At 35.6% G+C, this 17,939-nt stretch overlaps 1 protein-coding gene across 1 annotated transcript; it reads right to left on the reverse strand.

The window, feature by feature from the left end:
* Positions 1–1,026: 1,026 nt before the first annotated feature.
* LOC131037229 (receptor kinase-like protein Xa21) lies at positions 1,027–4,312 on the reverse strand. Its single transcript, XM_057969296.2, has 2 exons — positions 1,750–4,312; positions 1,027–1,655 (listed from the first exon to the last, which is right to left on the reverse strand). The coding sequence occupies exons 1-2, from the start codon at positions 4,283–4,285 to the stop codon at positions 1,282–1,284; spliced, it is 2,910 nt and encodes a 969-aa protein (XP_057825279.2). The 5' UTR covers positions 4,286–4,312; the 3' UTR covers positions 1,027–1,281.
* Between the last annotated feature and the right edge of the window lie 13,627 nt (positions 4,313–17,939).

The following is a 17,939-nucleotide window of genomic DNA, read 5'->3' on the forward strand; positions in this document are numbered from 1 at the left end:
GTACAAAGGAATATATGCAAATGGCTATAAAACATAAATATGGATAAATTAATGAAGTGAAATGACACAAAATGAAGTTAACAACTAGGAAAAATATTTGCAACTAGAATATTATAGATCTAACCCTAATGTGACAGGAAATCCTAGAAATACAATGAGATCAACCAAGATCAATCAATTTAACAAAAATATAAAAGAAATAAACTTTCCTTAACTATGACTTGAAATAAACTAGTAAGATGCAATGAAATAAGCGTAGATTGACTAAGATATAATGAGTGTATCTAGTGAGGCCTAATGTATTATTAAATTCAATGCTAAGATGTAAAATTAAATATAATGGATTGGTGTACTTAGCTCTATGAATAAAGAATGATGGTCATTGTTAAATATTATTGAATTTTACTAAAGTCTATTTTGAGAACGACACATTTCCATCTTTAAAACTCATCAAATTATATGATAAATTGGTGCTTTATTTAGGATAAAATCTATAAGTGCCTTATTTATAGTCTAGATTTAATTTTTGTCTCTACTCTTGATCCAAATCAATATGTTCCTTTGTTCTACTATTTTCTTCATTAATCTTCACTTGTTCTACTCTTTTCTAGCATCCAAGACTACGAAGATTTAACAATACCTTTACAAGCTCAATATCAATGTCATAAAGGAACATATTTTAGTAGTTCAACTCACAAATTTCAATTAAAAATATAAAACCTAAAACTATATCTACTAATTATGATTTATAAAGAGTGGTAAAATGATGTAATTTAAAATATTTACCACATTTTAGCAAAAAATATTCTTCACTTAAAATTTAAAAGAAATATTTGACTTCTAAATTATTTTATTGAATAATTGTGAAAAAGAAGTATTATAACTTTAATAACTATTCATGTTTAAATATTAATATAAATTAAAAAATTTAACTGCACAAAATTTTTCATATTGCATGATAATAAAAAATATATATTGTTTCTGAAATTCAACATTCTATTAAGATATATATTTAATCATGTATCCAAATCATTGATATGGCCCAAAATACATCATATCCACATCTTCTTTCCACTCACAATTTCAAATATAGGCCCTAAATAATGTCAAAATATACTATCCAATATAGGTAGCACATATGAACATTATTCCATGTGCTCATAATATATACTATCAAAAATAATATTTTAGGACATCATTATGTTTTGGATTGGGTAAGAGATAAAACAAGAACAATTCTTTACGCTTAGGATGTAGATGTAGACCAACTTCCCCTATTTCCTAATTCAATGGTAATTGAAGAGTTTTAGGGGTATCAAGAAATGCACCTCTGATTGTATTTAGTCTATCAATTATCTCAGTCATATCAGGGCGCTCTTGAGGTGACTCCCTTGTGCAAAACAACCCAATTTGTATAAATTGAGTAAGGCATTCCATCACTGTTGACGTCTCTGAGTCATGAGCATCTATAAGAAGACAATTATCCACCACATCTGAGATTCTATTTGGAAAATGCATTTCTGTCCATTTTGGTAGATTGATTCCTTCTGTCCACCTATCATTTGTTGGTCTCCTCCTTGTCAACAACTCTAAAATTAAGATTCCATAACTATATACATCTCCTTTTGTTGAAATATTTCCACCAATTCCATATTCTATAATAAGAAATAAACAAAGATTAATAACTGACTTATAAGATAAACAAAGAAAACAAGTGAAACACATTGCGCAAGAATGTGAAATGTGTACCTGGAGCAATGTAGCCAACAGATCCTTCAAGTGCATCTGTAGAAGTCAAAGAATCCATGGAATTGCAAAAAAAAATATTGAAAAGGCCAAAGTCTGCTATGTATGAAATCATGTCATCTCCTAATAGAACATTGTTGGGCTTGAGGTCACGGTGGATCACTTGAACAAAGCAATAATGATGAAGATAGGCCATTCCTTGTGCTATCTCCATTGATATCCTTAATCGATCACTCAAATTTAATTTGCATTGGCCTCCTTCACGAGGATACAACCACCTCTCTAAACTTCCATTTGACATTAATGGAAGAATTAAGGCTTTAAAATCAAGGTTGGAACATGATGAAATGATTTTAATTACATTGCGGTGCCGAACTCTCTTTAATGCATTGCATTCTCTGCTGAAACTTTGGTGAGCATGTTCATCTTGCAACTTGAGAACTTTGACAGCAATATTTGTACGATCTCTTAGAATCCCTTTATAAACTGATCCAAAACTACCAATTCCTAAAAGATTTTCATCACTGAATCCGCCAGTTGCATCTACTAGTTCTTCATATGAAATTTTTGGAGGCCATACTTTGAGAGCAGGGGTACAAGAACGTCTCCATCTATACGAAAATGCTACCAATAGAAGAGACATGGTCAAAATTGCAATGCCGACTACAACAGGAATTATTACCTTTTTGGAGACAGATGTCTCTTTGTGTTTGGAATGAGAGCATGGCGGCAAGTTTATCCATCCACCACAAAGGCCGAGATTTCCCATAATTTCAGAGGCATCAAGTGTTGCAAAAGCTCCTCCCTTTGGGACCTCTCCAGTTAACATGTTTGAAGAGAGATTGAGATGCTGGAGCATTTTCATCTTTTTGAAAGCCACCGGTATTGTACCTGACAAATTATTGCAAGAAAGATCCATGTACTGTAGATTTTTTAGATTTACCAATGATACAGGAATTGGCCCCTCAAATGCATTCCCAGAAAGATTTAGATACATTAACCCCTTGCAGCTTTCCAGTGCACTGGGAATGCCACCCGAGAAATTGTTTTGAGAAACATCTATAGCTAAAACCATAACCATTTTGCTCATTTCCAAAATAGAACCCTGCAGTAAATTCCCAGAAACATTGAAATAGAACTCAAGATTCTGCAGACCTGCAACTTCAGAAGGTATATTTCCTGTTAGTTTGTTGTGTGCCATGTCCACCAGCTCCAAAGTCTTGCATTTTCCTAAACTGGCAGGTATTTTCCCTGATAGTTGATTGTGACTAAGGTCAAGGTCTCTTAACTGTGGAAGGTCACCAAGACCTTGTGGAATTTGCCCTGAAAGCATGTTCCGATTGAGAGACAACAATCCAAGCCTTTTTGATTGGCCAAAACATTCTGGAATTCTCCCATGTAAATTGTTTGTGTGCAGGTACAATCTTTCAAGATTTGGAAGTCTGCAGAGTGCAGATGGAATGGTCCCATTGAATCGGTTTTCTTCTAGACCTAGATATGACAACATTGTGAGGTTACCAATCTCATCTGGTATGTTTCCCCCAATTTCGTTTGAGTCTAATGCTAAAACTGATAATGAATTCGAAAGGCGACCAATTGAAGTTGGCAAGACGCCAGTGAGATGATTAAGTGACAAATGAAGAATTCTCAGCTGCTGCATTTTCCCAAATTCCTTTGGTACTGTGCCGCTGAGTTGGTTGGTCTTGAAATCCAGCACTTGCAGCTGAGTCCAATTAGCCACTGAGCTGGGTATTTCTCCGGTGAGTTGGTTCTCCCACAAAAACACATGTTGCAACTGGGACAGCCTTCCAAACTCCCATGGAATTGGACCGCTTAAGTGATTTCCACATAGCTCCAACGTTTGGAGACGAGTGCAATTTGAAAGGGAAACGGGGATCGGCCCTATTAAGTTGTTCATGCAAAGATCAAGCATCTTTAGTTGACTAAGCATACCCAACACATGAGGAATACTACCTTGGAATCTATTGATGCCCAAATCTATGTTTGTTAAAGAGGACATGTTTCCTAAGAAAGGTGGGATAATACCTGTCAAATTGTTTTCGTCTAATGCCATGATTTTTAGATTTGAAAGAAGACTAAATTCAGAGGGAATGCTTCCACTTAAATTGTTATAAGAAAACCGAAGCCATCTCAGGCGAAACAAGCTTCCAAGCTGATATGGAATATGTCCCTGGAAGCTATTATGTTTGAGATCAAGTACTCTAAGGAAGGAAAGATTTCCCAAAAAGGGAGAGATGGGGCCAGCTAATCCCATACCTGTGAAATTCAAGGAAACTACGCGCTGTCGACGAGACGAGCAGATAAGAGCAGTCCAATTGCAGAAGGTGTGATTGGGAGACCAATCGAGGAGGGAATTAAATGGATCCAAAAGGAGAGCATCCTTGAAAGCAATCAGAGCTTGTTGATCAGAATAATTAGAAAGCTTTGCTATATGAGTAGGGAGCGTAGAGAGAGAGAAAAAGAGAAGCAGAGGAAGCATAATCACCATCTTCATTCTTAGCTTAGCCCATGCAAACATCCGAAAAATGTATGAAATGGCATAATGGTTGGGTTCACTTTTAAATAGAGCTTTAAAATGTCTGATTGTTTTTCTAGACACATTAAAATGTCGGAACAAATTATATTGGTAATTTGGTCAAATGACTTGGACGCGAAAACATTGCTCAAATAACTTGTTTTCGGAATCGTTGATCAGACTGTCTATTTCACACTCATCTACAGTTTTGAAGTCAAAAAAAATTTACCTTTAGGTCGGTGTGTTCTCTTTAATTGTTTCCTGTTTGGGACCCCTTAATTGTTTCCTGTTTATACCGCGCCAATATTTTTCCTCCTCTTTGAGTGCGTTGTCTTCTGGCTTCTCCTTTAACTAAAGTATGTACAGTTGATTAGATTGTTTTTGGGGTTTTGTGAGATATTTAATTTAATTTAATATTTTATCTTTTCTTTTCCTGCTGCAATACATGTAAGTTAGTATGTTAAAAAAACACATTATTTATTATTTATTTGATTCAGCAATTCTATCATAACATTTTTAAGTGACAAAGGAGCTCTTGTAATGGTATGTTAAAAGAGACATATTGTTTATTGTTTATTTGATTAGTCAATTCTATCACAACATTTTTAAGTGACAAAGGAGCCCTTGTAATTGGTGTAAAGGTAGGAAAAATTGAAGTTCATGGTCCTAGAAGACAATCTGGAATTTATTAGAGAGTTAAAGGGAGAGGGCATGAATGCCATGTTGAGTGATGGAGTTAATGATGCTTTGACATTAGCAACAAAAGATGTGGGAATTGTTATGGGTGTGGAGGGCTCTATAGTAGCCATGAAATCCATAGATGTAGCTATCATGTATGACGTAATAAAGATCGTTGGTAGAATAAAAATAGGGTGAAGATTAGTGAGGACAATATACATAAATGTTGCATTCTCCCCATTTAGGACAATGATTTGACTCGTCGATATTTGTTTTTTCTAGTGTGAGACAATTGTCCTAAAATGCATGTTTTCATCTAATGGATAAGAACAAAATTATTTTAGAGTGAAATAAAACATAACAAGAAGAATCCGATGGCATACAAATTTGAAGAAATAAAACTCACTGGGACCATGGTGAGTGACTTACCTCAATATTCTGCACAAATTGTGCCTTGCTATCAACAATGCCAATGAGAGAATGCCAAAGTATGTAAGACATTTAAGATACTCTACTACAATAGATTTTAAAAAAAAAGGGAGGAACCAAAACCAATCATTGTACAATTGTTGCTTCAACCTATCACAACAAACTAAAAGAGTATTGGGGACAATATTTCAACTCTCTGATATTTGTTTTTCCTAGCATGAGACAACCTTCATAAGATGCATGCCTTCATTTAATGGATAAAAATAGAATTATTTTAGGATGAAATAAAACATAACGAAAAAAATGACCTAGCCATATACAAATTTGAAAAAATAAAACTCATTGAGACCATGGCAATTGACTTTACTCAATATTTTTCAAATATTAGTGGAGGCCCTCATCGCATTTCATAAAGATCACATTGCAATAATGTAGGGTAGTTGTTTATTAGATTTAAAAAAATTGAATTCAAAATCATTAATATACGAATAGTCTACTAAGCTACAAGTTTAAAGATCACGATTTACTCTAAAGCCAAAAAAAACTCTTTTTTCCTAACAAAAGAACAATTTGCATCCAATGGACCATTAGCTATAGATGAAAATGGAGAGCAGGAGGGGTTTCTTGTGTAGGAGTTGCAAAAGATGGGGAAGACGATGCTGCGGATGAGGGATGATCTCATCCCTCTCCTCCTTTCACCTTCTAAGCCGTCTGATGGGGCTCTTCATGGCTCTTCTTTGCTGGAATGGTGGGTGGAGGAGTTTGGCACCGAGGAAGGAGTGGAGGCTGCGTGAACAATGGAGGCGTTTTGGCAAGGGTTTTTTGTGGCCTCTATTTCTGGTCATCAGGGGTGCGCGATGGTTCCTATCATTGGCCTTGTTTCTACTCTTTCTTTGGTGGGGGGTGTTATCCTAGTGGTGTTTGGGTGGATCTGGGACCCTAACGGATCTCTTGTGGAGAGGCTCTATGTGTTCTCTCCTCTCCTTTGTGCTGAGGATTTGTTGCTGTTCTGGCCTTTGGCGCTCTGGTTCTTCAAAGGAGCTTCCTTTTTCGGTTCTTCTCTGTTAGGCTACCCTCCTATGGAAGTGGAGAGTTGGCTTTGTTGTGAACCTTTGAGAGGGGTTTCTTGGCTCTTGCTCTCTTCCCCTCCTTGTCTGTTAGAGGTGACCATATTTTCTATGGAGGAGGATATTTGGTGGAGGGGAAAGGGCTGGTTTTTGCTTGCTGCTGGAGAGTGCTGGTTGTTGTCTTTCTGCTTCATTCTTCGTCCTGTAGAGGTGGAGCTCTTTCCTATTGAGGTGGAGAGATGGAATGTTGAGGATTTTCAACTTTTGGTGCTCCTCTTGCAGAGTTGTCTTTGGTGTGAACCTTTGAGAGGGGTTTCTTGGCTCTTGCTCTCTTCCCCTCCTTGTCTGTTAGAGGTGACCATATTTCCTATGGAGGTGGATATTTGGTGGAGGGGAAAGGGCTGGTTTTTGCTTGCTGCTAGAGAGTGCTGGTTGTTGTCTTTCTGCTTCATTCTTCATCCTATAGAGGTGGAGCTCTTTCCTATTGAGGTGGAGAGATGGAATGTTGGAGATTTTCAACTTTTGGTGCTCCTCTTGCTGCTGGCTATGGATGCCAGTTTCTTCTCTCTTGGGAGTCTCCTTTGGGTGGGGCTGGAAGTTCTTTTTCCAGACTCCCAGCTTGTCTCCTGGACTGGTTCCTTTTTGTTGTTTCTTGGTTTGGCCTCCTTCCTTCTGGTTTTTGGGGTCTTTGTTCCCCCTTTTTCTAGTTATGGGTTCCTGGTTTATCCTATAGGCAGGATGGTTGCTAATAGTTTTAAAGGGCATAGTCTGTCTTTCTGCTGTCTTTGGTTTGGGGAAAATCCTGTGTTTGGAGTTCTGAGCTCATCATTTAAGGTTGAGGGTGCCTGGAAAAACCCCTGGTTGCCGGTTTTGGGTTCCATTTTAAAACCCAGTTTGAAGGTTGAGGGAGCCTTTCAAAACCCCTACTAGCCAGATTCAAATTGTATGAATATCTGCTGTAATCTGGTGTTGTTATCGAAGGTTAGGGGTACCTTTCAAAACCCTGATAGTTGGCTGAGGGTGCTTGGTATACCCTCGATTATTACTATTTTGTGTTATAGTTTGGAGCTGTAGCTTTGCTGGGTGTGGCGTGACTATGCTGGCTGTTGCTGGTTTTAGTCATCTTTACTGGATTTTGGCTGCGGTTTTTCATAGTTTATTTCTTTTAGCAGCCTACTTTGTTGGGTTCTAGATCCCGGTAAAATCTATTGGGTTTTGGGTCCCTCTGTCACAACCCTCCTTTATCACTTTTGGATTCAAAATACAAACTCTATTATATTTTTTTGGATAAGCTATTTACATGATTGAATAAATATTATAAAGGGATAAAATAATAAAACACACACACACACACATGGAAAATATACATTTTTCTTAATTATTGTTTAGTTGTCCTCATCCAATTATGGCACATGTTGTAGGAAGAATAAGAAGCTTCTAGAGGATTCTCCACCACCTTGCATGTAACTCCTCCCACTAAGTCTAATCAATTTGCATGAAGTCCAAAATTGGGAAAGAATCTCTTTTTTAATTAAATTTTCAAGATAGTAGAATGGAGGGAATTTTCTTATAAAATTATATGCAAGTTTCAAAGAAGGGAGTTGATTTTGTTTTGAAGGAAATTTTCCCAAGTTTTTCTTTGGTAGTCTCATTTTGTTGCAGGAATTTTTAAGTTGTTGTTGGAAGATCTCTCTCTAGTTGCAAGGAAGGATCAAGGATAGCTAGAGGATTCAACATCAAGCTTCAGCAAACCAGGTTCTCTCCTTTTGTCATATGAGAAATTTATATTATCAAAAAAAAATAGCTTCTAGATCTTCTTTCAAAAGTTTTATTAGAGTGTAAGTCTTTTTCTTCAATTCAGAAATAATTATTGATAAGTTTCTTCCACATAATGCAAGTAAAAGATAGTTCTATTATTTATTTTATTTTCCTTAAGAAATATGCTCATAATCTTGCCTTTTGTTTTTCCAAAGATTTTAGATCTATGCAAAAATCACATTTCCTTTATTTTTTTAAAAAAATCTCTTTTTCTAAAAATAAAACTCTTCCCTATGTGATTGAATCTTAATCTTTACTTCTTCCCTCTAATTCATTTCTCTAGAAATCTGAATCTCATTCTTAAAATGAATCTCTCTATGAATATTGGTCATTTTAAATCTCTGTGATTATTTTAAATCTCTATGATTATTTCCTCTATGGTTATTCTAAATCTCTCTCTATGATTATTTTAAATCTTTGTGGCTATTCTAAATCTCTCTTTGTGATTATTTTGAATCTCCTTGTGAGTTGAACAAGACCTCTTTGTGAATATCAGTTGAATACAATCCCCCTGTGAAATCTGGAAATAAACCTCCCTGTGAGTTGAACAAAGACCTCTCTGTGAATATCAGTTGAATACAATCCCCCTGTGAAATCTAGAAATAAACCTCCCCGTGAGTTGGAATAAGATCTCCCTGCAAATATTAGTTGATTAAACAATCCTCCTGTGAATTTTGGAAAATATTAACCTTCTGGTTACTGAAAACCAATCTAAAACAATTGTCTATTTATCTATCTTATTCATGTTCTTATTTTCATAAGTAAATACTCCTTTGTTATATATATATATATATATATATATATATATATATATATTGAATGTTAAAAGAGAAAAAAAAATATATTTGTATTAATGTCGGAGATTAATGGCGGTCAAAGAAAAGAACTTTAATTTCTTGCATGGCGTACAGGAGGTGAGCGGTTATTGTAACCGCAAGGGAGTAAGGGGGGGGGGGGCACGGTGTCCCCTCAACCCCACGGCCCTATTCATGCAGGACCGCAGGGGGTGATGGGACCCATGGTCCTCACCCCCCCCCCCCCCCCCCCCCCCCTCTCTATTAGCTATTAAACAAAGCAATTTCGCTTTGTTAATTATTACACTTTGAAAATTTTGCAATGGAATTTTTTTAATAATTGTTTTAATAAAAATTTAAGTTAATTTTTTTTTATAATCGTTTTTAATTAAATTTAAGTTAATTTTTAATAATTGTTTTAATTAAAATTTAAGTTAATTTTTTTATATAATCATTTTTAATTAAATTTAAGTTAATTTTTAATAATTGTTTTAATTAAAATTTAAGTTAATTTTTTTATATAATCATTTTTAATTAAATTTAAGTTAATTTTTGTAATAATTGTTTAGTTAAATGTTAAGTTAATAAATTAGCAGAAGATTGAAATCAAAATTATTGTCTCAATCCCCTTTAGGGATTTATTGGATTATTTGATCAGTGATTTTGGCTCACTTAAAAACAAATAAGTCTTATTATTACAATTTGATCCAAAATTTCCAAAAAGTATAAGCTAATCACTCATGTGGAACTAGTAACTCTATATTTTAAATAATCTCACGATCGAAGTAAACATTACTTAATCTTGTATGTAAATGTCACTATTTTTACATCATGCACTTTACTTATATGTTAAATTGCATTCATTGATGAGTAAGTTACCTTTCCATTATCTTCATATAAGTTACATGTTTTAATATATGAGTTCATAATTGCCTTTATCATACCATTATATATTAATTAGTTGAGTTGTAGAAGAATGGTATTTCTTTTTATCAAATGGTACTTGATTGCCATCAAAGTAGTTATTCAAATAATTAACTTCGAAAGGTCTAATTATGTACATTCATTTCGTGATTATTTTCAAGCATGATGTTAGTTAGAAAACTAAATAAAGGAAGAGGGAAACCAAAACCTAGTAGCGTTCGGTATATACGGTGCCTCTGGGTCATGCTTACGGGAAGGCCATCATGTTGAACTACTGCACTTAACGCCTAATAAAGCTACATCAACGACATCTGTGGCATCGTCCCTATAAATCGTTAGGGAGTAATAAGGGACACTTGGAAGCTAAAATCAAAGGGGTAGGTAATCCCCCTTGGATCGATAATCTAATAAGATAATTTTCAAATTATTTTACATCTGTTGAGTTAAACCATAATAAACCCCCTTTTAGATTGGTTAAGTAAAAATGTTTTTATGGAATTAATTTTCGAAGAGATATTGTTGTCGATTGGCAATTGGTCAAGGGTGATGCTTATGATAAGAATTAGGATCTAGTTATTTTAGGCCACAAGAAATAGGCCATCTTGAGCCTTTGCTTAAGTGCTGCCATCGTGGGTAGCAACTGCAGAGAAATTATCTGGGACATTGACCCTAGAAAGGGTTGCGTACCCACAAATCAGTTTACATCAAACCATAGAATAGAAAATAGAACTACATACTTTATGCCTTGATCTCGTGCTGAAGCAGGTATGTAGGCAGTCTTGGGATGGAGTTGTCCCTCGTACTCAGGCATTCGTGGGTGGGGTCTAGGCTTGGTAAAGGAAGGATTGAGTAAGAATCCTATTTTGAAAGATAAAGATAATTAAATTGGAAAAAGTAATTCAATGCATACTCGGAAGGAATCCCGTATGGACTCGCTTGACTTCCCGAGGCTTTAAGCCAAATTTCAAGGCGGAATTCAAGCTTGTATTATGTTATTTAATTATTCATAAGGACGGCAACCTCGGTGCACTTCTGTTAGAAGAGTGTAGTACTTAGTGAGTGGCTGAGGGACCGAATGGTCTCGATGAGTCTAAGTCTCTAGCTAGAGCACCTCCTATCCCGATTGGATAGATGCCTACCCCGTATGGGTAGATGCCTATCCCATATTGGATAGATGAAATCTTATGTCCCATATGGACAAATGCCTAACCCGTATGGTTAGATGCTCATCTCAGATGGATGAATGCCTGATCCAAATGGACGGATGCGCAGAGTATGCAATTGAATAAAACATAATGATTAAATTAAACACACACAAAAAAATAATACTCAATTTTGTTGAGGTAATTATGGTGGGTTATTACACCCTCCAAAACCTATTGTATGGGGTTTCAGGTCCCCTCAAAACCTGTTTTTCCCCTAATCAAAAATAATTTGCATCCATAATATATTCAAAAAAAAAATCATACGCACCCCTTTCTTTTCTAAGGCAATAATCTTTTACATTATCTCCATGAATGAATAGTATTTAATCTTACTGACAAGATGGTCTGTGTTGAGTTGTTTGAATTCCAAGCATCCCATGGTTCTGTAGTGTCCCTTCTCAGTTTATCTTTTTATCTATATGCATCAATAGATTTGTTTAGACGTAACGATAATACTTGGATGGCTTCTTATGACTTTGCACTTATCGTAGATGCTATTTTACAATGTTAGACACTTTCTCATAAGCATACACTAAATGATGATTATTATGGTTGATTGTCATATCTTGGATCATTATGATAATAATGGGATTTCTTATTATTGATTATGGGATAATATGGACATATGTGATTTGATAGATTCTATATGTATACACATGCTTGATGGCTTTATAAGATTCATTATGTTGATGGTTTATGATTGATTAAGCACTAGATGATATTATGGATAGTTTTATGTTGATTATGCATTTGAGGAGATTATTGACATACTAACCCTATTTCTTGTTTACATATATGATGAGATGCTTACTTGATGTGTATGTCATTGTTTGAGTGTCTTCACGGTTGAATCGATGTCACATCACTCATCATGAACGGGATGTGTCGTTGTGAAATTCTACCACGTGTCTATCATTTATATATATGTATATATATGCATCATTTCTTTATGGTTGTAGTATTTGCAGGTACTAGGCACTTATTCCTCCTATATTTCTAGGGATGAGCTTCTCCTAGTTACATAGGTGTGAGCGTGTCTTCATTCCCAATGGTATATGTGGTTTTGGAATTGACACAAGTTCCCTTCACCTACTCTAGGTCTAAGTCGTCACTATGTGTCGTCAAAGTATTGGCATAATTCTCCATGTTGGTCAGTCAGTTCGGTGAGTATGTTAGTATTTGATTATATGTGATGACGTGATTATTAATGTCTAGCTTGATTATTTGATTTATAGTATTTTGTCTATCTGATTATTGGGTATTTAATCCTCAGTTGTGTATTTATTTAATATCAAATTATGATTTATTTAGTATTTATTATGTAATGGATATCTATGATATATTTACCCCTTTATTTATTTGTAGCTCGCTTATGTCTATAGTTTAATTATTTATTCAGTATTAATATTTGTTGGTTATTTAATAGTTATGAGCCTTTAATAGTTTATTTATTAATGTTCTCTTTAGATTATTTAATTTAAATGATTTTTGTCTATAGTTCATCTATTTAATATAGTTGACTTTATATGCACTTGGGATATGTAATTACTCTTTGGTAAAATAATAATATACCCCACCAATATATTACTGCATATGTAAAATACATTCTTATATTTATCCCACCTACCATTTATCCTCATTGGTGGATTTTGAAATGAGGGATAAAATTATATCCCATAGTGGGTAGCTAAAATATATTCCTGAAAGGAATATTTTGATTGCTTGTTGTAGAGGCTAGGGTTTTTGTGCTTTTGCATGATTTTTGTTCCCATTTTCGAGCTTTTTCACAGATTACTTCCAAGAAATATTTCTCAGTAATTTTTATTTTGGAGCTTGTTCTCGGTTGTTGGTGTTTTGCTAAATGGGTTTGGTTTGGAGCTCTTCCTCAACTCTCATCCATCACTTAGGGTGTAGGTTGGGTTCCTTATCTTTTGTTTATTTTCAGCTTTTAAATTCCTCTGTGTGTATGCTCCGTGTCTAAAAATGCCTTCCAGGAGCTGGGTAGGAAATATTTGGTTTTATATAGTTTTATTGTAGTTTTTCATATTAATATATGGTGGATAAACTTTATATTATGCATATATTTGTATAGTTTTATTGGAGAAATATTTAGTCTCCTATATATTGTCGTTCATGGCATTGAGAAGTCTAGATTCATGGTAGCTTGTTGTGAGTTTCCTGTATTATTGTCTGGATTATGTGTATGGTGTTTGTTTGGTGTAGTATTGGCCTTATCTATTGGTGGTAGTGTTACCTATGTGATTCAGACTCAAATGAAGTCTCTGTGTGTGAGTTTTGAGTCTCCTAGCTATGGGATATGTTTTGAAATTTCTCTCTCTATGATTTATTAAACTTTATTCTATTTGTTCCTTCTTGCTTGTTAGGTCTGGGCGACCTCATTCATGTGTTTATTATAAGCTTTTGATCAAATTTTGATTTTTATTTTCTGCCGCAATTTTTTTCTCTCTTTTTTGTGCATATGCATGAAACCACTGAATGCGCTAACCCTTAAGTCATATGCGCTGACCTATTAAAATGAAAGTGCTATCATTTTTGATAGATGCGCTAACCTAATTTATGTATGTGAGAAAATTGAGATGAAAGGGCTATTTTATTAGTTAAAAGCGTGGTCCAGTCAGTCAGAAGCGCTATCCAGTCAAGTAGAAGTGTTGTTTTAGGTTACAAAGGCATTGTCCTATGTCACAAAGGCCTGATTCTACTTGTCTTTGGTGATTTCATTGTTTTGGCCAGTCAGATTTGGATTCTTGGGTTTGGTTTCAATCTAGAGGCATTTTGGGAGTTCTGCAAACATTTTCCAGTTACTGTTGTTTATCAGTTTGATGCGATTTTACGTTGTCTATGCTGTAACATTCTTGACTTATTTATTGTTGAAGATTTGAGTTTTTTTAATTTTGAGATGTTGTAAATGGAAAGATGGTATTGCTATGGAGACAACATATTGATATATTTTATTAAAGAAATACTTCATATTTGATATTCGATGGATTTCTACATTGAGGCTCATATTGCATTGTAATGGATTTAAGCCCTTGCGCTCTTTAGATATGCTTTTCCTTATATATTTATGTGTTGTTGGGCTGCATGATGGAGTTATGGATCTCTTCTTGGAATTTGAATTAGAGCCTCTTTTCTTTGGTTTTTTTTCAGAGCATGTAGGGGGAGTGGGCTTTCATGTGATGACCTGAGTCACGAGAGATAGGCGGTTAAGTTTATATAAGCCTTCTGTCTAGACTGCCAGGGCACATGGTGATTTCCTTTGTTTAAACAAGTGATAACATTAATAATGAATTAGTTGGGATGGTTAATTAGGACTCATTTAAACAAGATAATTAATTGTTGAGCCTTATGGCTTATTCCTAGGGAGGATGTTTTAGGATAAGCATGAGAAGGTCGTGAAGACAGCAAGTCAATCTCCCTTAGTTCTCTCATAGGGGGATGGCTCCACATGTCTATCAAGTGTTGTTTTTCCTTGAAGGGTTGTTTTTGGCTATTGGTATTAGAGGATAGCATGTGATGACACTCTGCTCCTACATGTGTCCTTAGTTTGCTGCATTTATTCTTGTTCACTGTTATGCTTCTGGAAGTTCGATTTATGATTGTTTTGTGATGGTTGTTTGAGTTAGTGTTTTAATGTTTCTTGAGATTGAGTTCCCTTGGTAGAGAAGTGTCAACCTAGGTCTAGAGTGCATGTTGGGACCTTGTATCATCTCCTACCATGGGAGGTGGTTCCTTGTAGGTTCCACATTGGTCGGGTGGTTGGTGCTTTTTCCATTGGGGTATCTTCTTGTTGGTGTTCTTTGTGCATGGATGTGGACTTCTTCTCATATGGATGTATTGCAGCACTTGGATGTATCATACTACTAATTTATGTAATTGTATCTTATGGCTATGAGATGTAAACACTTGTAATGAAAGTAATTGGAAATTTGTTATGTATCTAAATGGAATTTGTAAGGAGTTGAGTTACTCAAGATCTAATATTCATGTGATTGTTGTGTAGGGGAAAAAGTGAGACTAAGTATGGAAACCCTAATCCCACTCTCATACACACTCATGGAATACGAAAGAGCCTAGGGAGGTAACACATGTTGACTACTTCTTATGAGAAAGAGAGAGTCATGGATTACCTCTTAGGTTTTCTATTCCTTTGTTGTAAATGAGAGAGAGGAATGATGCAAAATGCAATCTAACCTAGAAAGAAAATAAGAAAGAAAACTCTAATATGAGAATGGAGATCAAAGAACAACTGATACACTATTGAAAAGTATAGATTAGAAGGAAAAATAAGAGGTGCACCTGTGTCTAAAATCTGAGCAGAAATGTTTGGGACCAGGGTGTCGTGCCACTATCTTGATTCTGCAATTCTAGGGCTACAACTGATAGGAGGGATTCCGAGATTTGAAAAGTACTGTTCCATCAAGTCCTGTTGACAGAGGGCAGGACCATGGCGCCATGCCATTGTCATGGGAAGGACCAGGGTGCCATGCCCCTTTCCTTCACATATTTTTGCACTTCTAAGACTTCTGGGTGGTGTTGATGCCTTTTCAAGATCTAAAAATGCCTATGGATGCTTGTTTCTACACCTACAACTGAAAAGGGAAAGTTTGGGGTGGCTATATCGGGTTTTGCCTTAGTCAAACCCCCATGTTGGTGAATTCCACCTCCATGAATAGACGATAATATACTGTAAAATGTGTGTGCAAGATCCTAAGAATGAAAGTAAACAAGCTAGAGCAACCCTAAAGAGTAAACCATAATTGCTTCTAATTGACAAAGTAAAGGCTTTAAATCCACAATGCAAAGTGATCTAAAGCATGAAGATGAATCAAAATGAAGCTTATGCAAAGACATGAAAACAACATGAAACCATAACTAACCCCAAGGGAGAGGTTCAACCCAATCATCAGTCGGTGATCTCCTATTGTTCTTCTACATCTTCAAAATCCCCCAATTGATAAAACAATGCTTGATGAATATTTGATGGATGAATGTTGAATGTTGTTGAAGACTTGAAGATCTAGTATTTCACTCCAAAGAAGGCTCTAATACTCCAAAACCCTACCCTTATATTCTTAGAAGAAGACCCCTTCAAATGAAGAAAGAGAGCTCTTAAGTATGAAACCCTAGATTTTAATTTCATGTTTAGGCTGACCTAGGGTTTGAAATTCATGTTGATATTTTGCGGTTAAGCATTATTATATCATAGGATTGTGCTCTCAAAATTTTAGGGAGAAAGCTACAGACCATGTGCATTCCCGCCACAGTCTAACCAAATTTTCACCAAATTTTTGGGGTTGTTAGATATGATGATATTAGAGTGCATCCCAAAGTTACAACTGAATTTGATATGTTTTGATATGTGAAATCGGGCCTAAATGATCAAAATAAGACATAATTAGGGTTTATGATTAAATGATTAATTGGAGGAATAAGATGAAAAGGGGCACGCTTAGGGTAAAGGGCCCAACTTTATAATGTGTAAAGTGATGAGACATGACCTTAGATGTAATTAAATTAATTAATTAAATGCTTTAAAGGGGAATGAGAAATGCAAGATGCAAGACACACTAAGGCAAGTGCTAACCTAAGTGTGAAATTTTACCACCCTAGCAAGGGTGTACAATTTACAACACTACATTTATCCCCCACTTTAGCAATCATATGACACTACGTGCATATGCAAGATAAAGTACAAAAATGTAAACATTATTTGAAAAAGGATAATCCATAAGCTGTCGAACAAAGCCCCCAACGATATCTACAGTACAGAATTAGGAACCACACCCTACAAAACCACATGTTAGATCACAAAATCACCTAATACTTACTAAGGAAGGTGATGAAATTCGCGGGTAGCTATATGCCCCCCCTGTTTCGACTTGCTGATTAGTGAGGTGATATAGGGTATCATGTTTTCCATAATGAATTGTGATAAAGATTTTGATGAAGCAAGTTCACAACAAGGTTTTATTTCTCATCCAAGAACATTATGGAACTAACATGCAATGATAGGGGGAACTCATGATTCCAATGCCACTGACGGTGTGAGAATCAGAGCTTCCTAGCTCAAGATATGATAGATTGAAGGAAAAGTGCAAAAATTAGGGTTTTAACTTAAAAACATAAAGTCAAAAAGTGCATAACACATAAATATGAAAGTGACACTTTCATTTGTCACTTGCTAACTTTTTGGCACTATTCATTGCAGAGGAGCCCAAATACAATCCATCATGCCTTGACGCTGACCTGAGTGACCTACACGGATGGAGATCCTACCTCAGTTCATACTCGTCAGCCAATCACTTGACAAGGTGAGTTGACCTGCTGTTGACTGTATTTGACTTTTTCATGTTTTCAAATTTTTTAGAAGTACTAATGTCATCACCTAGTCTAGGTTAGAGCCCTCCTTTTGGACACTTAAGGGTCCTAAGGTACCCTAGTCCTCCTAGGGCGCCATGGTCCCAATAGGGCATCATGGTCCTAGTAGGGTGCCCTGGTCCACTTAGGGTGCCCTGGTCCCTGTTCAGGGTGACCAATGGCGACACAAGACCAGATGATGAATGCTAGGACCGATAGAATGATTGCATTATTAGATAATGATAGATGATTGATCGCTTACTGATGACGGATTGGTTTGAATTTTGCAGACACTGCCATACATCCATGAGCATACTGTTGGTCTTACCTTTTGAATCCTTCAAGAGAAAATCTCAAGGTTGAT

The sequence above is a fragment of the Cryptomeria japonica genome, chromosome 4 (assembly GCF_030272615.1).
Source record: "Cryptomeria japonica chromosome 4, Sugi_1.0, whole genome shotgun sequence".
Lineage (NCBI taxonomy): Eukaryota > Viridiplantae > Streptophyta > Pinopsida > Cupressales > Cupressaceae > Cryptomeria > Cryptomeria japonica.

Excerpts from the sequence above, each read along its gene's own strand:
- LOC131037229 (XM_057969296.2), bottom strand. The coding sequence starts at position 4,285 with ATGTTTGCATGGGCTAAGCTAAGAATGAAGATGGTGATTATGCTTCCT. Across the intron at positions 1,656-1,749 it reads TGTTGGCTACATTGCTCCAG|AATATGGAATTGGTGGAAAT; the intron begins GTACACATTTCA and ends TTCTTATTATAG.